Source organism: Nematostella vectensis, chromosome 3 (assembly GCF_932526225.1).
Source record: "Nematostella vectensis chromosome 3, jaNemVect1.1, whole genome shotgun sequence".
NCBI classification, from domain to species: domain Eukaryota; kingdom Metazoa; phylum Cnidaria; class Anthozoa; order Actiniaria; family Edwardsiidae; genus Nematostella; species Nematostella vectensis.
Genome location: NC_064036.1, coordinates 14,940,095 through 14,964,094, shown reverse-complemented (window position 1 = coordinate 14,964,094; position 24,000 = coordinate 14,940,095). Strand labels below are relative to the sequence as shown.

General features: G+C 42.0%; 4 protein-coding genes and 1 long non-coding RNA gene across 5 annotated transcripts; 2 read left to right on the top strand and 3 right to left on the bottom strand.

Moving 5' to 3' along the window:
* The first annotated feature begins 23 nt into the window (after positions 1 to 23).
* LOC5522172 (chromatin complexes subunit BAP18) lies at positions 24 to 6,146 on the top strand. The gene is made up of 7 exons (XM_032367750.2): positions 24 to 160; positions 1,607 to 1,676; positions 3,640 to 3,749; positions 4,759 to 4,860; positions 4,962 to 5,101; positions 5,205 to 5,375; positions 5,697 to 6,146. Exons 2-7 carry the CDS (start codon positions 1,656 to 1,658, stop codon positions 5,738 to 5,740), a joined length of 588 nt encoding a protein of 195 aa, XP_032223641.1. The 5' UTR covers positions 24 to 160; positions 1,607 to 1,655; the 3' UTR covers positions 5,741 to 6,146.
* Positions 5,818 to 8,111, bottom strand: LOC116604821. Its single transcript, XM_032367749.2, has 2 exons — positions 7,003 to 8,111; positions 5,818 to 6,382 (listed from the first exon to the last, which is right to left on the bottom strand). The coding sequence occupies exons 1-2, from the start codon at positions 7,646 to 7,648 to the stop codon at positions 6,144 to 6,146; spliced, it is 885 nt and encodes a 294-aa protein (XP_032223640.1). The 5' UTR covers positions 7,649 to 8,111; the 3' UTR covers positions 5,818 to 6,143.
* A 1,173-nt stretch (positions 8,112 to 9,284) lies between these two features.
* LOC5522299 lies at positions 9,285 to 14,574 on the bottom strand. The gene is made up of 2 exons (XM_032367751.2): positions 14,204 to 14,574; positions 9,285 to 13,927 (listed from the first exon to the last, which is right to left on the bottom strand). The coding sequence occupies exons 1-2, from the start codon at positions 14,280 to 14,282 to the stop codon at positions 9,693 to 9,695; spliced, it is 4,314 nt and encodes a 1,437-aa protein (XP_032223642.2). The 5' UTR covers positions 14,283 to 14,574; the 3' UTR covers positions 9,285 to 9,692.
* A 1,390-nt stretch (positions 14,575 to 15,964) lies between these two features.
* On the bottom strand, positions 15,965 to 17,430 carry LOC125561247 (thioredoxin, mitochondrial-like). The gene is made up of 2 exons (XM_048725149.1): positions 17,203 to 17,430; positions 15,965 to 16,635 (listed from the first exon to the last, which is right to left on the bottom strand). The coding sequence occupies exons 1-2, from the start codon at positions 17,413 to 17,415 to the stop codon at positions 16,519 to 16,521; spliced, it is 330 nt and encodes a 109-aa protein (XP_048581106.1). The 5' UTR covers positions 17,416 to 17,430; the 3' UTR covers positions 15,965 to 16,518.
* Positions 17,431 to 18,894, top strand: LOC125561250. The gene is made up of 2 exons (XR_007307281.1): positions 17,431 to 17,615; positions 17,865 to 18,894. It is a non-coding gene; the product is annotated as an uncharacterized LOC125561250 (long non-coding RNA).
* The last annotated feature ends 5,106 nt before the right edge of the window (positions 18,895 to 24,000 follow it).

Sequence of the window (24,000 nt, the reverse complement as noted above, 5' to 3'; positions counted from 1 at the left end):
TTTTTGTACGACGATAGACTGGGTCCAAGTGCAGTCATTCCAAACAATAATGGCGGCAAAGTCGGAGTGTAGGAAAACAATCGATTAAACTTTGCTTGAAGCGAGAGAGATAAGGATATTTCTCAAAGTGACTTGTCACACTCTTTGGGATTACATTAATGTGAGTTTTGGTAAACTATAATTAGCTATTTTTCCCTGATTATTTTATTCATCTAACCGACTTCAAAGAGAACGCGTTTCTCTTTGTTTGTGTCACCAAATAAGTACTTACATAAAGGCGCGATATCGAACTTTCCCGGCACTCATCTAAAATCGCATAGTAATCAGAGATTTTTTCACAGGGTTATGATATCAGATATTTAGTCGATATTATAACAAAGCTCACAAATCTAATTTCTGATATTTATCAGTTCTTATACCCTTAGAACTGCCATGTTGAACCTAGATTATTGCATCTCATGACTTGATAATATCATATAATATCACAAGATTTACACATAGATAGTCCATCTAATTACTGATATATATCAGATACTATAACTTTAGAACTACTGTGTTGAACCTTGATTATCATATTGACATCTAGTAGATTAAATAAGATAATCTCCGATAATATCACAATATCAAGGGATGAGGAAAGGAGAGTAAAGGGGTCTAACCACTATCTAATAGCATATAATTAGAGTAAAACAATGATAATATCCTAATCTCAATATCAGATATCAATAATAATGTTCGATATCGCGCCTATCTCAGTACTTAATAAGTGAGTAGATTTCAATATTGAGTTAACTCTTTATTTAATTTTAGTCATAACCCCATCTAGTATTCTAGGTACTTTTTGATGGCAAGGGGCAGGGGGAGCTTCCCCTCATGAAAGTCCATGTAATGCCTAAGGATTTATTAATTTGTGAAATCATTAACTTTTTGTTTTTTTAAAACTTTTTATTTCGTTTCATCATTTTTTACACACAAAAACACACACACACACACACACACACACACATATATATATATATATATATATATATATATATATGCAAAGTTCTTATATGATTATTGTAAAAAAAGGAACTTAAGTTAATCTTCATATATAACTTAAACTTATGTTATATGTTATGTACTCAGTATTTTTCTCCCTCATTAACTTATCAGTCTAGATACCCAAGAGCAGGGAACTCATGCCAAATACTAGATACCCGGCAACTTTTATAATTTTGTATTATAATTTCGTAAAAATTAGTCGTATGAATCATTCATACGACAGCGGTTCACAAAGGTTGGGCACAGCATAACAAAGAAATTTGAGTTGACACTTGGACAAAAATTTTGAGCAAACGAACCTCACTGTAGCAATTGTCAAAACACTACATACCCAACAGGTTTTGCATTTCTTTTAAAACACCCAAGGAACAATATTTGTTAATATATAAACATGTAACATTGCAAAGAACTTGAAATGGATCTTGATTTATGAAACAATCATATTAGATTCATATTGCTAATTTTTACAAAGTCATAAGAGTTGCCGGGTAGCTAGTATTTGGGCATGCGTTCCCAGCTCTTGGGTATCTAGACATATCTAATCGCAGATTATACTTTTCAGACAACCATCAAATGTAGTCATCTTTTGTGCTGCCTAGATAGAGAGAAATATGACATCATCAGCAACTAAGGTACTTGTAATCATGTTGTGGTTAAAGTCCAATAAATCGTAAGCCACCCTCAAAAGAACAGACAAGTGAAGAAGCGTGTGCTTTCGTACAAACAAAATGGTGACTCATGGCACCTGTAGAAATGAATCTAGATTCCTGCAGTTATAAAAGAGAAATGGCAATAGGGATCCTGCATATTCTTCCATTTTTCCAGGGGAGACAAGAAAAACAGAAGATAAAAAGAATGAATAAAGCGGTGCAAACACGGAGATTCATTCAAGTGTGACAAGGATATTTACGTATATTTGAAGCTTGCATTTTGTCGGCGAAAATGGCACCACAGAAGATGATCCTGATCCTATACCTGAGATGTCGGTAAAGGGAGGTTAAGTTATTTATTTTTTGTTTAATTAGTTCCTGAAGGCTAACACTAGTGTTACTTTTATAGGTTCAAAAACAAAGTTTCAAGCGACAGGCGTGTTTGAGCGTAGGACAGAGAGAATTTGCCTTCACAAAACAACAGCGAAAACCCTGATGACACTCATTGCCAGACGAGTTAAACAAAAAGGAACGGCTAGGGCACTATTTATTAGATTTCAGGTCGTCAGTGGCTTAAGATCACGACGATTTTCTTTTTTCCGCTGAAAACGAGTTGCCTGAACTGCTGGATGATGTGTTTTTCGAGTGGAGAAAACTGTCCTTTCCGCACTTGAATGAGCCTTGAATGAGATCTTCAACCACTGATTACCTCTATTCTATTGAGGCTGCATTTTCTTGTTCAGATTCATCCGAATGGTGATGAAGTCGGTTTTTGCTGCTGTTTTGTGAAGCCAAATTCTGTCTGTCCTACGCCAAAAGATGCCTTTCGCCTGAAATTTTGTTTGTTCAACCTATGAAAATAACACTAGTGTTAATCATCAGGAACTAATTAAACCAAAAATAAATAACTTACTCTTCCTTGACTGACATCTGTAGGTATAGGATCAGAATCATCTTCTGAGGTGCCATTTTCGTCGACAAAATAGAAGCTTTCTTTTTTCTTTTCTTTACTGGAGATTTGGAAGAATAGTACAGGGTCCTTATTGCCATTTGTTCTTCACAACTGCGGGAACCTAGAATCATTTATGCAGGTGCCATCAGACAATGCTTTGCTGTCACCAATTTGTTTGTACGCTTCTTCACTTGTCCGAACTTTCATGGGTTGTTTATGATTTGTTGGACTTTTGACCCTGAAAACGCACGTGACTTATCAGCGCCGAAAGAAATTGATAACGTTTACATTGGCAAGACAATTGACAGTCAAAGATCACAAGCACACACAAAACAATCAACAAAAGTTTATTAATTAACCCCAATCAATTTTTGCTTGGTCATCAGCATTAAGGCTGATGAAAGCCGATTTCATTGTTCATGCCATCACCTGCATCTAATTATCATCAGCATAAAACAAAGTTCAAGACTTTTACTTTATTCCCAGCTTTCTGCTTGTATTCACCTTCCCCACACCTTCCCACAACTCTTTGCAACATGCGCCTGAAACCAAGGATGAAAACAAGCTTTGCCATCTTGTTTACAATTTTGACGACTGACCCCAGTTTCGTGCGTCAGTTGCAAAGAGTTGTGGGCAGATATGGGGAAGGTGAATCAGGGGAATTATGACAGTGAATAGAAGTTCCTTAAATGAATCTAGAGCAGACACCAAACACCCTATAAAAACAACTGCAAAGAATTTGGTCAACAACCTACTAGAGGTTGATGATTAAAGATAAATGATGGTCAAAAACCTGTTTTACCAATCATGGTGCCTCAACAAGAATAATGAGTCTGAGTGATTTTGTTTCCGTAAAGTTTTTTAATTCTTTGATGAAAGATAAACTTTCATCAAACTTGTGTATAGGAGTCTCTAGAAATTTCTTCCAGAAATTTTTTTGTTATCTCTATGTCCAGGAGTTGTTTTCTGTATATTTAATTGCTGTGTTTTCAGGTGGCAGAGATATTCACTGCTGCGGGTGAGGCCTTTACCCACCTGGGTGAATTAACAATGCAGCTCCACCCATTGAACAGCGAAGGGAACTCCCCATCAGCAGCCACAAGGTGAAAGTCATCTTAGAAGGCAAAACTAGGCTTTAGTAATGCCTGAACTGCCAGAATCTGACGTAGAAGTACTAAGTACAACCCAGAGGTGTACTATTTTTTATCTGATAGTTAAGTTTCTGTACTATTTTTTTTATCTTGCTAGTTAAGTTCCCTTTAATTACATTGTTTAAGGTATATGCTCAACCCTTGTCAGTCAGCAAAAAAAATCAATTCAAATGATGATCTCTTGCAGAAAAATCCCCCCTCTTTGTATCACTTCAATGAATCACTATAATTATATTCCCCAAAATGTTTTCTATATTCAAAATATAAATAAATCAGCACAGTCACACACATTGGATACAGGGCCTTTTAGTGAAAAGTCCAAAGACTGAAGGGTGAATTTAACTAGGGCTGGATTTTTCTTGTATAAAATAAAGACTAGGGAAATTCTCTGAGTTTACATGTTATATTATGCCCAAACAGCCTTTCCCCCAAACAGTCAATTCTACCTTAAAACCTATTTAGACCCCTTGGTAGACAGAAAATGATTTCCAACCTGACCTCAAATCTTATTGGAATAGTTAGATCACTGTTCATGATTTTGGTTTTCGGTTGAAAGCGGGTATTTGTACCAAGGCACCTGGGGTGGGTGGTGGTGGGGGGGGGGGGGGAGTGTTAGGTGGATAGATTTCGGTTGAAGGCGGGTATTCGTACCAAGGCACCTATGGTGGGTGGGTGGTGGTGGTGGGGGGGGGGGGGGGTGTTAGATGGATAGATAATCTGGAAGGGAGTAAAATGTGGAACATATATGATGGCGTGGAATGGCAAGAATGGGGATGACAAAAACATATAGAGTTACAAAATGGAATGGTGGGATATTTCGTAGAGCTCTTCGAAATGTTAAGCAACCTTATGTGTATTCTAGCACAAGGTTTATCATCAGGAGGTAAGACCAGGTACTAGTCAAATGCGAAAGGGAGGAATAAAACTGGGAGCTAAAGGAGTTGTCCCTTTTTTATCCCAGCGGCAAGTGGGGAGACCAAGAGATTGAGATGTTAAGACATGCTGTCAGCAAGTTTGGGGATGACCTTAAGAAGATCAGTGCTCATATCAAGACCAAATCAGTGTAAGCATTTTTTTATGATAAAATGATGTACAATATTATCATTGGCAAATGTTGATAACATTTATTTTTTGACTCCCTGGTCATGTTTTATTTTTCTGTAGTGGTCAAATTAAGACTGCTTTGAAAAAGAAAATACATGAGGGAGAGAAAGCAACAAATACCAGCTCATCAAAGAAAAAACAATCAATGCCCAAGACACCAACATGCAGTGAACCAAAACCTAAAAAGCAAAAAGTTTCAGGTACTAGATGATAATCTATCTTTTGTCAGAAATTTTATTGTTTAGAAGAAGTATTGTTTACTGACTAAATTGACTTTAAAACTAATCTCTCTATTAATTGCAGATGACTCTGAATTGAGCTTGATACCACCAAGCCAGCTAGGCTCCCCCCCTGCCCTTATGCTATCTGACTCTGCTCTAAAGCCAACACCCCAGGACGTAGAGCAAGATGTTGACATTGATGTCATGTTTGATCAAAGTAGTCATGACCATGTTTTCCCTGACATCCAGACAGGTGATTACTGTTAACTGAGTCCATGTACAGACCCTCCCTCTCCAGTTTTATGGTCTCTAACCATGGCCAAAAAAGATGGATTTCTCCAGATTGCATTTCACATGTTGATCAGCAAATTAACTGTTCTGATCCTCTAACTCATGTACTGATGTACTGGTTTTAAAAATCCACAATACAGAAAGATCAATATGGTATCTAAAAATCTTATGCAAGAAATTGATATTTCAAGTTTTTAGTGAATGTAAATGCTAGTCCCATCTGGTTTCCTTTATTATACCCACATTCTGCATTCTCCATGTGTTTCTTTTTTCCTTTTAACAGAGCTTGGTCCTCTTGAGAGGCAGGAAATACTCTCAGGGATGTAGAGATTATACCATTAAGTAAAAGGAGATGGAGCAGGAATTGTATATGCGAGCCAATAATATTGTACAGTAGGCAAATATTCCTTTTTTTCTTATTTTAAAAATCATCTTGATTATTACTCGATTTACACATCTTTACATGGGTTATATATTTTTTTCTAAATACAAAAGATATTACAGTGGATAGATTTTCTTGTTATTGTGGATTAAGCACCATTAATCTGGTGCAAAAATCTCTCAAGTTAAAATTGCTTGATATCTGTGAATGTGATCTCTTTTTTTATCCATTATTTCTCTGACCACTGTATATACCTCTCACAATGGTTTGGTATATTTCCATTTGACTTATATTGTTATAACTAAATTATTATACTTCTCTATTGTAAACTATAAAATACTCTTTATGTCATCTTGGCTTGTTGAATGGCTTATCAAAGAACTCCCAAAAGTCATCGTCATCGTTGTCTACTGGTACATCTGGTGGAAGTTTACTTGGGGGACCTTTGGGCTGCTCCTGTAAATTATCAGCAGGTGTTATACCCTGTTCTTTCTTGGGGGGCTTTGGTTTGTGTGGGGTTTTCTTGGGTTTTGATTGGGGTTTATGTGGTACAGGTGCAGCTCTTGGTTCTGGTGGTTTCCAGTTTGCTGAAATTAGTGTGAGGGGAAAGTTAGATGCAGTTATAATGACCTCAGTGAAGCCATGTGTCTATTAGCAGCAGATTGCAGGATTGTATTTGAGTAGCAGGTATAATTGCAGGAGAATGCAGGAGATGTGATGGGAGCAATTTGCGGTCAGATTTGAATAGCAAGGAAGAAGGGTTTAGATTAAAAGGCAACCTCTTAAGACCCTGCCTACACAAGGGATATACATTGCTTAATGTTTGCACATTATAGCCTCCAACCCGTCAAGTTAGTGTTGTTACTTGATCATGTGTTTCTTTCTTTTCAATTAACTTGTCAACAGTTTTTTTTCTCCCAAGAATCAGGGTCTGTTCTAGACCAGTCAGAAGTTATCCTCTATGATTTCCTAATTGAAGGATAACCCAATTTCTACTCAACAATTTTTTTGTATGCAAAGTAAGGAAAACTACTACTTGTGTGGCTGGCATTCTTTCCACTTCTGATTTGCATTGCAAAAAAATAAAAACAAAAAAACAAAGAGTAATCAGGGTAAAAAAGGTGGGACAAGAAGGAAAGTATTCCAGGTAATCATTTCTTCCCCCCTATAGCAGCTTCACAATGACTTTGCTGGTATCATTTAGTACCTGCGGGTTTAGGTGCGGTAGCTAAGTACTCCTCCCAAGCTTTTTTCATCCTCTCATGATGAACGTTCGCTGCCGACCACTGACCAAAATCATCAGTTTGGATTCCAAAAAAGTGATGCCTTTCTTGAACAGGTGTTACTGGCTTCTCTGTGAATGTTTTAGCTGTTGTTGAATTCCACTGGAAGTTTCCCAGACCAGGAAACACGTTAGATCTGGTTGTCATTCCAAGATGACTGTACTGGTCTTCAGAAGGTCTCTTCCCCACCCTGCTACCCCCCCTGCCTGGCGATGTCCTGGACAAAGGGCGCTCCTGGAAACCACCATACCTAGAGGCTTGTGGGAAGGTCTTTGAACCGAACCTAGAACCAGCAGTGGGAGATTGGATGTGTAATTGTTGCTTCATTTGTGGCAAATTCCTGGAGTCAATCAATCTAACACTTGTGGATACTTCCTCGCCCCTCACTTCTCTCCATCGCCCATGTCCGTCCATTACTATCCGTCTCCTCATACCCATAAAGGGATCGCCACCATCTGTTACCTCTTTTTTCTTAGGGGGGAACTGTGGTCTCAAGAATTCCTCGATGTCTTCCATCGTCTCAGGACGTACGATTTGCGCGAGCGCTGTTCTTGTGTGCTCTGCCGTCATGGTGGCGACGCTAATTTTTAGTTCTCTTTCTATACCCTTTCAATTTGAGCCGCATAGAGTTTTGGTTAAAATACTAGACTATTTGCAACCAGCATCGCGTACTTTTAATTGACACCAGCCAATGGACAGGCTACTTATATTTTTAAATGTCCTTTTCGCTTGTTTAAGTGTAGGAACTTGCCTCGTTCTTTCGTTTAGTCGGCCGCGATTCCTTCAAAATCAGCTATGTTCACCGTGATGGCTGTAAATCCTTCTCTTTCAAAAGTTCCAAGGCTGTTGCTCCTTGGGATTAACAATCGAAACATGCAGACGGGTCAAATGAGCAGTGAACTGGCTTTTTGTAAACACTATCCGCCATTTTGTTGTTAGTAGCAACCATTACCCATAATGCATATTGTTCAATCTTGCAAACCGAACGACATCATAGTGTATTAGTGCTAAATAAACGTCTTCTAACCCGTAAAAACCGCCTCATATAAGCTTATATAATATAGACTAGGGAAAAAAAAAGAAAAATTCTTAGGCGGTGGATTGCGGGGGGAGGGGGGGGGAGAAATTTGTGGATGTTAGCTCGCATTTGGTCTTTTTAAAAGCATTCGAAAGCGTCAAATTCAAAGTGTGCGTTGGGCCGTCATGAGAGCTTAAGCAAGTCAACACGAACGGCACCAAAAACGGCGCGCGTGCTCACGAAATGCTGAAAAACGGCGTTGACGTCCGTGACAGGAAATCTCGAACGGCATTTTCCCTATTTTTACGTTCTACGCGCGCGGTCACGGATGTCAAACGCCGTTTTTCAGCAATTCGTGAGCGCGCGAGCCGTTTTTGATGCCGTTCGCATTGACTTGCTCAAGCTCTCTATTATTTATCGGGGGGGGGGGGGGGGGTGCTAAATTGAATTTTGATTTTTTTTTTCGGTTCTTAAAAATTTGCAACCCTCTCCTAAACTAAACCACAGTAATGGTAACCGCCCCGCCAAATGGCGAAAACTGGCGTTTTTCTAGCTCCCTCGGCCATTTCCTTATTAGGTGTTACATACCATATTTGGGAGTCCGTTTACTACGATTTTGCTGACGGTTTTGTCTCCCGCTTGCACGCCCCAGGCTCTTTTACACCATTTAGAAAAACGACAGCCATTGATTGATATGCAAAAAATTAAGACCCTCTCCCTGGACAAATAAAGCTAAATCCAACATTTTCGGTCTTGTAAACTTTCTGTCGCATTGGTCACTTTTATAGTAGTCTTTTATTGCCGTGAAATGCCTTCAAATAAAGTACGGCGTATTTTTCAGAAGCATCAACAATTAGCTATGATCACTTTGCTACGATACCTTGGTAAAACAAAAATACTTAATATTTTGCCAACCGGAATATGGCCCGGGTGTCGCTTTTTTCAGCAAATCCTGGAGTAAAAATTCGAGACCCTCTCCCAAATCAGAGTTCAATAACTCGCACCCCCCCTCCCCCCCAAAATTAAATGATGACTGCGCCCCCTAGGGATAAGGAAAAACTTCTAGGGAAATCTCTATTTTCTTTGCTTTAAACTCCTTAATGATTCGAATAGGCGCCCCTCCCCAATAAGCGCTTCCCTCAATCTCGTTTTAAAAATGCACTCTCGATAGCTTAGGAACCCCTTACATCGTATAAATTCTTATTTTTTTAAGCTCATTACTGTAACATTTCCACGATACAAAACGGGTCTACCAATTGCCTATTCAACTTATATGTCAATTTGAACAAAATTATTTCTAGTCATAATATTGTGTCTTTTAGTAACGATTTTCTCTTACTAACCGAACTGAGCAACACATCACGTAATATTTCCCCAAATTTCAGTTCATCAAACTATTCACTATTCTTCATAAACTGCTTTTCATCGCCAGCGTCATTTTATTGCCATCATAATTATTATGATCGTCATCATCTCCATCACTGAAATGTTTATCCACCATCGCCGCAACGACCAATCATCTTTACTATCAATCACAAATGTATTGACGGTCGTCTTTAAACGGGATGAAATTTTAAACAAAAGTGAGATAATGCATCAGCTGCCAACAGAATCTTCATTGTGATTCGTTACCTCAAGCAAGGGCTGTGGCTCTTTGTTCTTCCACAACTTACAACAGAGGAAACTGAGTACGATCCATATAAGGCGCAATACTTGCGACAGAACAGAGATCACAGCCATGAGAAGAAACAGAATAGGAACAATAGCCAGCAAGGACACTTCTAGCCAATCACAGGCCGCGATAAGGGACCTGAACCTCCCTCGAGGTTCCTGTCCCAAGGATATGAAACAGGCCGGCAGGACATTAGCGAGAGCGATAATAACAAGGCACAGTAAAGACACTGCCTCAGCGACATTTGCTTTCAAATCACGGAATGGACGGACCAAGGAATGATGGAACAGGATCAGCATACAGACCAAATTGAGGGCTATCTGGCGAGTGAGAGCGTCTGTGATTGACACGTAGATAGTGATAAGCACCAGTCGACGGCCAATAAGGACGCTTTCCCAGTACTTCACCCCGCCTGAAGGTGCGATAGGGTGCAAGAAAGGACCGTAAAGGACTCTCTCAACGGACGGCTTCCATGTGGCGTCAGTGTATGTACCATTTAGGTTGTGGCTGTAACCGAAGAGGTGACGTAGCAGCCGGTAAGAGAGATAGGGTAGTGGCAAAATACACCCAGCTACGAGTTCTGAAGCGGAGATTGTTCCCTTGTCTAACCAACGGGAGCAGAATGCAAGATACACAACAAACGGGACCAGATTAACACAGACAAACCCCATTAGCGTATACTGCCACCACTGATAACAAGGGACCTCCCCCTGGATAAACAATCGTGGCCTTGTAGACAAGGGAACACACTGCAACAGCTTTAAGGAGGTGGTAGCCAACACTGCGTAACCTAGCAACAGGGTTTCTATGACAGCGCCGAGGTAAGGTCCATTGCTTGGGGGAGGGCGTTTGGTGATGGCACGCAATGCACGATGGACAATAAACCACAGGAGGACCATCAGGAGTACTGCTACTACTTGGCTTGCCATGAAAAGCTGTTTGGTGACGGCGTTCAATCCAGGGAAAGGACAGAGGGATCCGTTCGAGCTCAGATGCAGCTGAAAGTTAAACAGCCCTAATATGGGGCGCATGAGCAAATTACTGGCAAGCGAACCACAGCTCTTGGACACCAGCAATAAACTGGCCACTTGGTAGAAGTAGAACAAGATTTTCAAGTATCCCTTATCATAAGTCACGCCAGGGTATTTGCTTACGTCATGCGTCACGCAAGTTTTGTCATGCGTCACACAAGCTTCGTCACGCAGTTGAAACCTAACCCAAAAAATATGTCTCAGGAGAAATCCAAACACGGGAGGTTTGACAATGAGATAAAGAGCCATGAGTAGGGAAAACACAATGGCAACGCCCCAAAACCACGTGTCCGTGCACGCCTCTCTTGGCATGCACTCTGAGGACAGCAGTGTCTCCGTGTAACCCTGGTTACAAACCCCACACAGGGTACCCGACCGGCTACCACTGCACGCGTTGTACATTGTGCTGTATGGCGGGGGTGATTTACAGTAGCCCACAGGGCAAACCGTGAAGTTAAGTGCGGGTGGGAAATCTTGGACAGGGTATCCAAAGAAACCATCGTTAGCTTTGATATAGCCGGCACAGCTTGCACCAAACGGGCATGACAAGCACTGGAGACCGCTGGTCGGGGCAGTGCCGTTACTATGACCTCGCAGCAGGCTGTAGAGCCCATTTGCGCATGCGTGACAATCGAACTGGAGGCTTGTGATCCATATAGTGCAGTTCTGGGTGATTTTGTTGGTGAAGTTAAACACAGTCAAACTGCTTCCGATAGGACAGTATATCATGGAATCATTAAACTCTACCTCCCCTCCTTTGGAGAATCGTAAGATGGTGTCCGACTCTCCCATAGTTCTAAGATCCAAGGTCGTGTTCTGAAACACTATCGGAGCAGTACTTTCCGTTGAGATAAAGGTTGCTGTTGAATAAGTCACTCCCTGATGATACTTGGTGTTCCGGTTTTGTTGGAACCTGGAATCTAAGACAACCACACCTGTGGAATCTTCATGAATCTCTACATGACCACTTCCGGCGGAAGCGAAATTGTCAACAAATCGACATCGCTGAAGATGCACTTCGCCTTGCGCAAAGTAGCATGCACCTCCCAGCAAAGCTACATTTCCTATAAACTCGGTATCAAGAATTCGGATCAGGCTGGAGTGCATCCATTTCCGGTATTTGACATGGGTGGAGCTTTTGCGGACGCACCCTGCATCTACAAGCTTATCACCAGCTGTTTCAATATATATCCCCCCTCCAGGCGCTGTTGGGGATGAATTGTTCACAAACTTGCAAGACGATATAGTGACATTGGACTGGCTTCCTAGAGTCAAAGACACAGCACCCCCAACACGACCGGTACAATTTGTAAATGTTGAATTGCTTATGTTCACGCGTGCTTGGTTTAAAGGCAAGTCTGCATAGATTGCTCCGCCAGGATAGATTGAAGTGTCTGACATGAAGATAGAATCTGTAATTGTGATAGATAACGTTTTTAAATTGTCTAGATAACAAACTCCACCTGGCCCCCCCTTCGCCGAATTATTTTGAAAAACACAATCGTGGATGACAATGTCAACGTTATTTGCAAATAGCATTCCACCCATGGCAGGAGTATAGCAATCTTGTAATGTGGTATTTGACAGATACACAAGTAGGTGCCCCTCCTCTTTGGCAGATATTACACCCCCTGGGCCATAGGCACTGATGGATTTAAACACACAGTTTGAAATTCTTAATGGACCTTGGCCATAGAAAGCTGCAGCAATGAATCCACCCCAACCAGAAATAGAAAAACATTCACTTACAAAAACACTGTCTAATTCTATATCAACATTTACACACATGCCTCCAAGTCCTTCTCCAATGGCAATAAAACCACCTGGTCCAACTGCCCTACTTTTGGTTATACTAGTATTCTTGATTGACATGTTTACAGTGTGCCCATGGCAACCCAATACACCTCCAACTCCCTGTGTCGAGCATCCATTGACTCGTGAACTATTCAAAACTACTGTTAGTGTTCCCACCGCAGTAAAGTCACCAACACCCGATGCTGCAATCCCACTACATTCAAAAAATTCTGAATCCTCAATAATTGCTGTCACTGTTTGACCAGTTACACTGAAACATCCTCCCCTTGATGATGATGAGCCTTCAGCAATATTCCTTTTGAAAGTAGAGCTTTCTACTTTTAATTTGGCTTCATATAGTGAGTTGATATAAAGAACAGCTCCACCTCCAAGGCTTTTGTGATCTGTGAATGAGCTGTTATTTATTCTAACAGTGGCATTCCCAGATGGAGAGTCCAGGTAGATACATTGCAAATATGGATTTGACATGGATATGATATTTGTGATCAGGACATTCAACTGGTTTGGTCCTATTATACGAACAATCCCACTCCTTGCTATGTGCTTCGATTTGGTGAAGAGCACTTTATCAATTTTGATATTGCATAAAACTCCCTTGAGGTTCACATAGATGAGACCATTAGTGGAAAGCATATTGCTAACAAAACTGACATTTTGAAGATGAATGTCAAAAGAAATTAACTCTGGTGTGAGATGGTTATTTGTTGATTGGACCATCAGAGCTGTTGGAGGCGGGGTTGGGTAGAAGCTCTTTAATCCCTGAATGTTTGAGTCAGATATTTTCACTTGAACATTACTCCCAGAAACGTTTCTACCCTTTATCTCAACTGATAAAAAAGAGGGTGTATTCATGCAAGTGGAATTAGATACTGTTATCTGGATTGACTGTGTGTCTTGCATTACACTGATTGGCTGTTTGTCTCCAAGAAATTGGCAGTTGTCAATATCAATTGAAGAGTCCACCACTTTTATCAAGCTGTTAAGAAGCACCAAACCAGCCAGCTTAACCAACAAATCACTGCCACTCTTTGCTTCAAATGTTAATCCTTGCTCATGTCCACATTCAATGAACACTGGAAAATTGTAACCAATCAGTGATATGCTCCTATTAACAAAAATCCCTGGATGATTTGATGTCACGTTGATACAGGTGTAAGGGTTGGTCAATGTCCCAGTGCCGTCAATATAAACAAAGCTTCCTATTCCCTGTGCATGGCTCACAGCCATAAAGATGGATGCACATGGGCTACCTTGCCTTCCACAATCTGGGGTGTCGTGGCCAGATCTGGAGACATACACTGTATCACTGGCGGCTGTGTGTAAAGGACCAGATATTTTAGTATTTTTAAATAAATCAATTTAATTCAAAATCTCTTGGTTTTCCCACAAAACTATTGCTCTGCAGTCTTATCAAAACTTCAGTGAAGAAAAGCCAAGCCTATAAGAGCAGCTAAAATACATGAGGCATGATACCTGGATTAGAATGAATGCCATTATCAGCTGTTCTTAAGTTAAGTTAACGAAATATAACTAGAGAAAACACGACACGGTATAAACAAGAACGATATAATCATATATTTAGGCCTTACCTGCTATTTGCAAAACTGCACTTGAACAGAGAACCAACAAAACAATGGGATGTCTAGGAGAGGTCGCAGTGTTGAGCATTGCAATGAAATTTATTGCTATTTTTACATCACAACCAAAAACGAGACCTTATAAATGATGAAAAATAGTAAGCAGCCAAAAATCACCAAAGAATGGGTCTAAGAGGTCTATTTCTATCTCACAATATCTTTTTTTGTACTGATTTCTTTACTTCCTCGCTCACACTTCCGCCGGGGACACGCAGAGTAGTACTTCATGTCTGAACCGATTCGCGTACCGTCTCACTTCATCTCCGCTGAAAGGCCATCTCTACTTCTCGGGAGCCGGGATTCGCTTTATTTTGGCACGGGCTATAGGATAATTGGACTCCGAAATAAAGTCGAGAAAAGACGAGAGTCATGTATGGGTGCTGAAAGGGGAACGAGTAAGTAAAATTGGCCCTAATATCAGGAGACATCCCAAAAAAGACAATAAATTTAAAGTGAGTCAACTATGAAGTCAATTTTCTTTAATTTTCCATTTTTTCATCACTATACAAATTCTCTTGCGTACTATAATACAAACCGATTGCTTGGGTTACCTGTGCTTTGACTGGATGTATTTGTCTTGGTTTCGCTTCAGCGGCGAGCTCTGTCCACCCCGGGGGGGGGGGGGGGTACTTCAATATTAAGCAGAAGGGGATAATCTTTTATAATTTTTTTTTAAACAGCCCTAAAAGATACTAAAGTGGGCGTGGTCTGGTTATATTTTAATCCTAAAAGATACTAAAGTGGGCGTGGTTAGGCATGAATTTACCCCCTAAAACTACCTCAAACAAACGTTAATAATTTGTAATAAAAACGTTTAAAACTGACTCTAATGGAAGAAATTAATCAGATTCTTGTGGTTCCTCACGGATTTGCATATGCATAGTCATTCAGCACTCCATTACACCGTAACAAAACTGATAATTATGTGTAACTGGAACGTGTTAGATTACTCGAGGTCGAAAAAGCATGCTAAACAAACAGATCATTGTTAACCTCGCTATCAATTATCGTTCCGTGGGTTGTGATTTTTTCGCTGGATAGTGATCTTAAAACACCGATTGACACGTTTTAACGCTCTTTCGTGAGCTACAAGTTAGATGAGTGATGGCTATAATAGCACCCTAAAAGATTCCGAGGTAAAAAAAAATCTGGGTATTCTCATTTTCACCCCTCTAAAAGATACCCAAGGCTCCAAATTTACACCCTAAAAGATACGACGATGGTCCCCGCCACCGTGCTAAATGAGTAACCACCTTTACCCCCAGCGGCGCATTTTTTCTCTTCCAGTGGGAAAAAGAAAAAAGCCGCCGCTGGGGTCCAGATGGTAGTTACTTATTTACCACGTGGCGGCGGCGATTACACAGCGCGTCGTTTGAAGGTCGCAAGCGCGTAGGGACGGAGCTCGCTGTAGGAGCGAAACCAAGGCAAATCCAGTCGAAGTAGGAATAATCCTAAAGCCTAATGCGGGTGAGTTGTCAGGTATGTCTCCACTGCACTGACCCCACATATTCCTAGCAGCTAATCTTTGCAGATAAATAAAAATTGTTACCCCCCCCCCTAACTCGCTCTTCTAGGGTCTCATTACAAATGTTTCAGGCATATACACAGGGTGGCCAAAAATTTTATCAACTGGTCATTTCTTATTAAGAAATCTTCAAATGCTATGCTTTTTCCATATGATACCTATGAGTACACACCGCCATCAGCCGATCCTTGAGATGCCCCTGTGTTTTATTATTTTTACAAAAATGAAATAATAAGCCTGTCACAAGAATCATCTGAATTAATTAACATACAGATATTTTCCCTTGCACTTTATCCACGACCTTTTGAACCCTGGGGGAGGCCAGAAAAGTAGACTGGGGTGATCATCCTATCTTTTAGGGTAAAGAAATTTCAACCTACTCCTGTCCTTTAGGGGATGTTGAAGGATTTTTTTTTAATTCTGCTATCTCTTAGGGTATAAAATTTAATCAACTGCTATTCCTGAGGGCTGTTAAACGGTTTTTCCGATTCTGCTATCTCTTAGGGTTAAAACTTCCTTCAACCACACCCAATTTGCAATCTCTTATGGGTAAGAATTTATGTTGAACACACCCAAAACGCATCCCTTAGGGTTAAAACTGATTTTGCCGACGATCACCCCCATCTATTTTATTGGAGTCCCCCCTTGGGCTCTGAACAGTTTCTGTGACCTCTCCTTATAGAAACATGAAAAAACTCTTATAAACAATTATATCAAAATGCTGTACATGTTTTTTTTTTTATTAAGCTTTGGTAAGCTGTTCTATGAAGTGTCTTATTTGTGGTGGCTCAACAACTCCTTCAAACTTATTGATAACTTTGCCGCCTTTCATGCCTATCACTGTAGGCACTGCATTAACCTGAAAACAAAACACAAATTTAATTAATTATACTGCTATGCATGCTACTGTGGCCACCACGAGTTTTTTAAGTTAGGCATTAGCATGCAAGAATCACACTTGATTAACACAAACTTAATTAAAAGATGATTTTATAGTGTTCTAATGCACACTGAAGCCAAGCTTCTTCTATATATGCCAAGCTGGTTGGCTAGTGAATTTGGTTTCAATCAAATAACAGGGGTTTCATTAGGCCCTGGCGGCCGTATGAAGCTCCGGCTATTTTCCATCGAGCACCGGCTACTTTTTTTTAAAGTTGACTTAAGTTTAAATTGAACTAAAAAAGTAAAATAACTTCCACCCCTTACTTATCAATCTCCAATGCCTACTCTGAAAGTTAATGAAAGCCCTGAAATAATACATTTCTTACATTCTTAAAACCTATTTCACAAAACTCAATGTGGCCACAGTGTAGTGCCATTGCACTGTTAGTACTCATCATGCGCATTCCTGTTTAGACAGCATTGGTTTTGTTATCTGTTTCAAAATACACATATTAAAAAAATAAAACATCATAAAAACACTTACCCCAAAATTAAATGCCAGCTCTCCCATGACATCAATATCTACCTTGGCAAGATCTACTTTCCCATCCTGTTCAGCAATAATTGCATCCAGCCTTGGAGTAAGCACTTTGCAGGGATTACACCAGCTATCAAAGGTAAAATAGTGTTCTAGCCTAGAACACTTCAAAAATATTCCCGTACAACAATATAGCCATTCATTGTATTCATCCGCCATATTTTACCAATTTTGTAAACCAAACCGCAACCTAGTTAATAAATACCCGGATGTACAATAACCGGAACCGGAAACAGCGATATCTATTTTCATCTAATACTCGTATAACCACGAGCGCAATCCCCTCATAACCCCCCACTTCGCTGCATACGGAATACCTCCAAGACACGCAATCTAAGCTCCGCCAATACACATCTCGGGTATGTACACCCTCCTTTCCACACATCCTATATACTACACACCACATCACGACATCCGTATTCTCTCCCCTTCCAGCTACATGCATAAGTTCCCACACTTATTTATCATTTAGTCCACCACATACAGCCACTAACCAGGACCATCACATGCACCATTTTGTCCACTACACACTTCCCCCTCCTATCTTAGCCTCTATCCACTTTTTTCTCTTTACCTCATTCCCCGGCGCGCTACCTTTTACTTTTCAGACCAAGCCATGCACTCAGCCGGAGCCAGGCGCTACACAGGTTTGGCCATTGCATGCACCACGCTACACTAGAGGCATTACTAACGAGCGTGTAGGGGCGGGTGATGAGGGCCTTATCATTCGAAACACGTTTCATATACGAATCATCTCCCTAGTTTTTTCCCCTTTTACTCCCACCATCATCGCCGGTTTTCCCCTAGCTTTCCCCTAAGTCCCCCCGCTTTCATCTCTAGGTTCGTATATGACCAACCAATAGACCTCGCCCCCTGAAGAGAAGTCTTGGTTGGCGTTATATGCCTTTAGTTCTACATTTCGCAGAGCTCTTTGAAATGACCTACACACTTTTGTCTTATTGGTTTATTTTGTTATGCCCATTTTACATATACATGCCGGTTGTTTTCTCCGTGCCTTTGCCTTTTCCCCTTATCTCTTACCACCGATTATCGCTTCATCTGGGGAAAACTATCCTTCCTGTCTTGTTAACGTTTCAGCGTCATCTCCACTCTCACCACGCTCCCTTTGTCGCCTCCCGCGCCCCTACTTCATCTTCTTCTCGCCGTTCTACTAGCATCAATTTCCATTGTCCGCAATACACCCTTTCACCGCTACAGAATTTTTTATCTTTTCTCGGCGTTTCCGCAACACTCATTCGGTCTCTGTTGTTGTTTAATTTCGCCTGTCAGTCATACCATTTACACACTTCATTAGATACATACCTCCACGCATACCTAACCCCCCCCCCTATTACCGCTCACCATTTCCTCCCTACAATCCAAACACTTTTCTTTCTCTTATCCTACACATTACTTTCCCACCCTACACACAACACACTTTCCCATAAACACTACACAGTCTTTTCACAATATCCCTGCTTATCATTCTGTTCACACTCACATTATCCCCCTTTATCAGATTTTATTAATGCCGCCGACCTCTTCACATCCGCTACACAACACTAGCAACAAGCTTCCGATTTTAACTGTTTTAATCCCCAAATAATACCATATTTACTAACCACCTTCTCTACTAAACAAAAAAAACCCTTTATTCATAACTCTCATGTCGTTTTATTATCAACCCCATCTCTCATAACAACCTTAACCCGTAGTCTCATAACCCATAATCTTAACCACCCGAACATAACCTTACACAATAACTTCTCCGTTTATTAAATCATTTAAGATTTGATTTACATTCTTTCCTGTAGAATGATTTTGTTCCGATACACAACTTTAAGCTGGTTTCCGCTTTGTTAATTGCTTCACTTACGGTTTATTCATCGAATCAGGCACGAGGCAACTCGAGTTTTGACAAACAATTGTCTCCGTTCCTATAACACATACGACCTCATTATGAATGGGGGAGATCTGTTAGATCCGTTTTGCATTCTTTTCTGGAGAATGATTTTGTTCTTATACGCAACTCCAAGCTAGTTTCTGCTTTGTGAATTGCTTTACTAACAGTTCACTCATCGGGTCAGGCACGAGGTCACTCGAGTTTAAACAAGCAATTATCTCCGTTCCTATAACACGTGCGGCATCATTCTACACTCTAACCTTTTGCCATCGCTGTTGGAGCCCTTTGTCTCTCATGTGGCTCCATCAATACGCATATTTTCCGTGCGGGTTCGCATCATTCACCTGAACTTATCTATTTCATAGTAACGCATCGGCTTGTGTCAAGGCGTTCGTTCGTTCTAAATTTGGTCGCATAATTCACTTACCGTATATGCATAAGTGCTACGTCACTTCCGTTCTATTCTTAACCCATAAAAGTTAGTTTTCTTTGTTTTCTTTAGTCTCATTATATTATTTCTTATAATATTTCTGCGCTACAATTTATTTTACAATTACTTTCGCTGTAACAGAAACTATTCTATCATTTTTGGTGGATTTTTCGACACCTTTTGTACATATTTCCTGTTCATTTTTTACATCATTTAGGCATTATATTCATACTCCATATCGTCATAGTAACGATCATGATATACTATTTCATACCTAATAGTTCCCACAACTACACCTACTCCACATCTCCCTCACCACCACTCTTACCTATACACCATACCAATTTTTTCCCCCACCAACACAGCCATTAGCCATCTCCATACCACACCATATTAGTACTAATTTTTTCTTTTTCACCTACCCACCACACACTACCACAACCTATCCTAGTCCCACTTTATCTTTCCACCACCCTCCACCACCTACTAGTCCAACCTATCCACCTCCCCACCGTAATTACCTCACTACCATCTCCACTCCACATCACCTTACTAGCCATCCCTCACCATCACCCTCCAGCATCACCATACCATACGATTACACCCACCTCACTACCACACTACTTTAGGCCCCTACGTCTTGGTACGAATACCCGATCCAAACCAAAAAATTCGCATCATTTACGTGTACTTATCTCTTTCATGGTAACGCATCGGCTTGTGTCAAAGCGTTCGTTCTTTCTAAATTTGGTCGCATAATTAACTTACCGAATATGCATAAGTGCTACGTCACTTCCGTTCTATTCTTTATCCTGAAAAGTTAGTTTTCTTTGTTTTCTTTAGTCTCATAATATTATTTCTTATAATATTTCTGCACTACAATTTATTTTACAATTACTTTCGCTGTAATAGAAACTATTCTATTATTTTTGGTGGTTTTTTGTACACCTTTTGGACATATTTCCTGTTCATTTTTTACATCATTTAGGCATTAGATTCATACTCCATATTGTCATAGTAATGGTCATGATATACTATTTCATACCTAATAGTTCCCACAACTACACCTACTCCACATCTCCCCCACCACCACTCTTACCTATACACCATACCAATTTTCCCCCACCAACACAGCCATTAGCCATCTCCATACCACACCATATTATTACTAATTTTTTCTTTTTCACCTACCCACCACACACTACCACAACCTATTCTATAGTCCCACTTTATCGTTTCACCACCCTCCACCACCTACTAGTCTAACCTATCCACCTCCCCACCGTAATTACATTACTACCATCTCCACTCCACATTACCTTACTAGCCATCCCTCACCATCACCCTCCAACATCACCATACCATACGATTACACCCACCTCACTACCACACCACTTTAGGCCCCTACGTCTTGGTACGAATACCCGATCCAAACCAAAAAGTTATGTACCATACGGGGAAAGTGCTGTATCACAATCTGTGATCCCAAGACGTACCCCCTCCCACACCTTACCTCCTTTCCACTTTTCCTCTGATAACAACACACAACCCCCCTCCCTCCCACATTGCTTACACTCATCATTATAATCTCTCCACAGCCTCCACCCGCCGTCGCTATGGCACAACAGTACCTATTGTACGCCCACACGTGTTAACCACTACTGCCACAACCCAATCCACCCACACGCCCACACTCTACTCTAACACCTCAACACCCAACACCCCTTTTCATACAGACCCCTCCCACATTGAAGATGATATTTCACTCCAACATGCCTCACCCCCTCACACAACATCTCCTAACCATAATTCTCTTGACGACCTCTCCCCTATGCAACTCGATGCCCTACTATCTATCTCCCCCCCACCCAGCCCTAGCCACCAACCTCATAATACACTACAGTTCCCCCCGAGCTCCCCGATCCCCTCCACCACACCGCCACACTTCCCACCTACTCCCACACCTAGCCACACTAACACACCTCACCCCCAAACCCCCTACTACCCACACCCCCACTGCACCACACTGCACCCCCTCCCACCACACCTCACCGCCCAGCCCTCCTCCCCACACCTACCACTAAACGCGCCCTACTACCCACACCCTCCCATACCCACCTCACACCACTAGCACACTCCTCACCTGTACCCCACACCCCTCACCCCACCTACACACCTCAACTACACCCCAACATGCCACTACCACCACCCCTAGGCATACAGACCCCCACACTATCCCACTCCCCCAACACCACACGCCCAAAAAACACACAACCACCCCACCTACAACCACCTTCCCTCCTAAACATAGTACATACACATACATACCCATATCCCTCTCACAAATTAAATCTTATTCTATCCTTACCACACAACATACCTACCCACTACTACCACCCAGCTCTATTCATGTCACAACCCACTTTCTCTCCCCCCTCATACCTAGCTAACCACTCAAGTACTCCCATACTCACATTACCCGCACCCAACCACCCACCTACCCCACAACAAGCACCCCCTCATCCCTCACCCCACAAACACCCCAATACCCACTTTACCCAAACCACGCCATCATGCAACCCACCACGATTATTCCAAGCCCCAACACAACACCTACACCCACCTATGCCCCACACACCCACACATACACTTCCTTCCCCCCCCCCCTCACACTCTCCTACATTCTCACCTAAAATATACACACCTAACACACCCTACACAAGCCAGACCCCTGCCAACACCAAAACCACACACCCCCCCCCCATGGCCACAACACTAATCACCCTACAACACACTAAACCAACCACACCCTACAGCAGCCACTAGTCCTACAACCAGCGCTCCCTCCAACACCACACCCTACATACAGCCCAACCCCCCTCCCACCACACACACATCTACCCCTCCACACATAGCCTACTACATACACACCATAGCATCCCACGACTATATCAACCAACCCACAAAACGCCAACCAGCCACACCCTACACCAGACACTACCCCACAACCAATCTCCCCCCCCCCTACAAACACCTACATACAGCCCCCTCCCCAACCATACAAACATTTACCCCACAACACAAAATCCAACTACAAACGACCACACCCTATGACCCACCCTACCTACCCACAAACCAACACCTTACGATCACCTAACATCATAACGATATATTATCACCCACATTTACACCATAACCTCACAAATTTTAAATCGACCTCCGCACCACTACCATTTCTACACACACAGACCCATCACGCTAAATTATAAGCCTTATCTACTCCACATCTTCCTCACCACCACTCTTACCTATACACCGTACCAATTTTTTCCCCACCAACACAGCCATTAGCCATCTCCATACCACACCAAATTATTATTTTTTTGCTTTTTCACCTACCCACCACACACTACCACAACCTATTCTATAGTCCCACTTTATCTCTTCACCACCCTCCACCACCATCACCCTCCAACATCACCATACCATATGATCACACCCACCCCACTACCACACCACTTTAGGCCCCTACGTCTTGGTACGAATACCCGATCCAAACCAAAAATGTATGTACCATACGGGGAAAGTGCTGTATCACAATCTGTGATCCCAAGACGTACCCCCTCCCACACTTCACCTTCTTCCCACTTTCCCTCTGAGAACAACACACAACCCCCTCCCCCCCACATTGCTTACACTCATCATTATAATCTCTCCACAGCCTCCACCCGCCGTCGCTATGGCACAACATGATCTGTTGTATGCCCACATGTGTTAACCACTACTGCCACAACCCAATCCACCCACACGCCCACACTCTACTCTAACACCTCAACACCCAACACCCCTTATCATACAGACCCCTCCCACATTGAAGATGATGTCTTACTCCAACATACCTCACCCCCTCACACAACATCTCCTACCCATAATTTTCTTGACTACCTCCCCCTCACGCAACTCGATGCCCTACTATCTATCTTCCCCCCCCCCCACCCAGCCCTAGCCACCAAGCTCATAATACACTACAGTTTCCCCCCCCCCCCAGCTCCCTGATCCCTTCCACCACACCGCCACACTCCTTACCTACTCCCACACCTAGCCACACTAACACACCTCACCCCCAAACCCTCTACTACCCACACACCCACCGCACCACAATGCACCCCCTCCCACTACACCTCACCACCCAGCCCTCCTCCCCACACCCACCACTAAACGCGCCCTACTACCCACACCCTCCCATACCCACCTCATACCACTAGCACACTCCACCCCTTTACCCCACACCCCTAACCCCACCTACACACCTCAACTACACCCCAACATGCCACTTCCACCACCCCTAGGAATATGAACCCCCACACCATCCCACTCCCCCAACACCACACGCCCAAAACACACACAACCA

Bases quoted from the DNA above. Each gene is read 5' to 3' on its own strand.
- LOC5522172 (XM_032367750.2), top strand. From the start codon at position 1,656: ATGACATCATCAGCAACTAAG. The intron at 1,677-3,639 runs GTACTTGTAATC...CTGTGTTTTCAG, and splicing joins TGACATCATCAGCAACTAAG to GTGGCAGAGATATTCACTGC. The intron at 5,376-5,696 runs GTGATTACTGTT...TCCTTTTAACAG, and splicing joins TTTCCCTGACATCCAGACAG to AGCTTGGTCCTCTTGAGAGG.
- LOC116604821 (XM_032367749.2), bottom strand. From the start codon at position 7,648: ATGACGGCAGAGCACACAAGAACAGCGCTCGCGCAAATCGTACGTCCT. The intron at 6,383-7,002 runs GTACTAAATGAT...CACTAATTTCAG, and splicing joins TACCGCACCTAAACCCGCAG to CAAACTGGAAACCACCAGAA.
- LOC5522299 (XM_032367751.2), bottom strand. From the start codon at position 14,282: ATGCTCAACACTGCGACCTCTCCTAGACATCCCATTGTTTTGTTGGTT. The intron at 13,928-14,203 runs GTAAGGCCTAAA...CTTTACACACAG, and splicing joins TGCAGTTTTGCAAATAGCAG to CCGCCAGTGATACAGTGTAT.
- LOC125561247 (XM_048725149.1), bottom strand. From the start codon at position 17,415: ATGGCGGATGAATACAATGAATGGCTATATTGTTGTACGGGAATATTT. The intron at 16,636-17,202 runs GTAAGTGTTTTT...TTTTGTTTTCAG, and splicing joins AGCTGGCATTTAATTTTGGG to GTTAATGCAGTGCCTACAGT.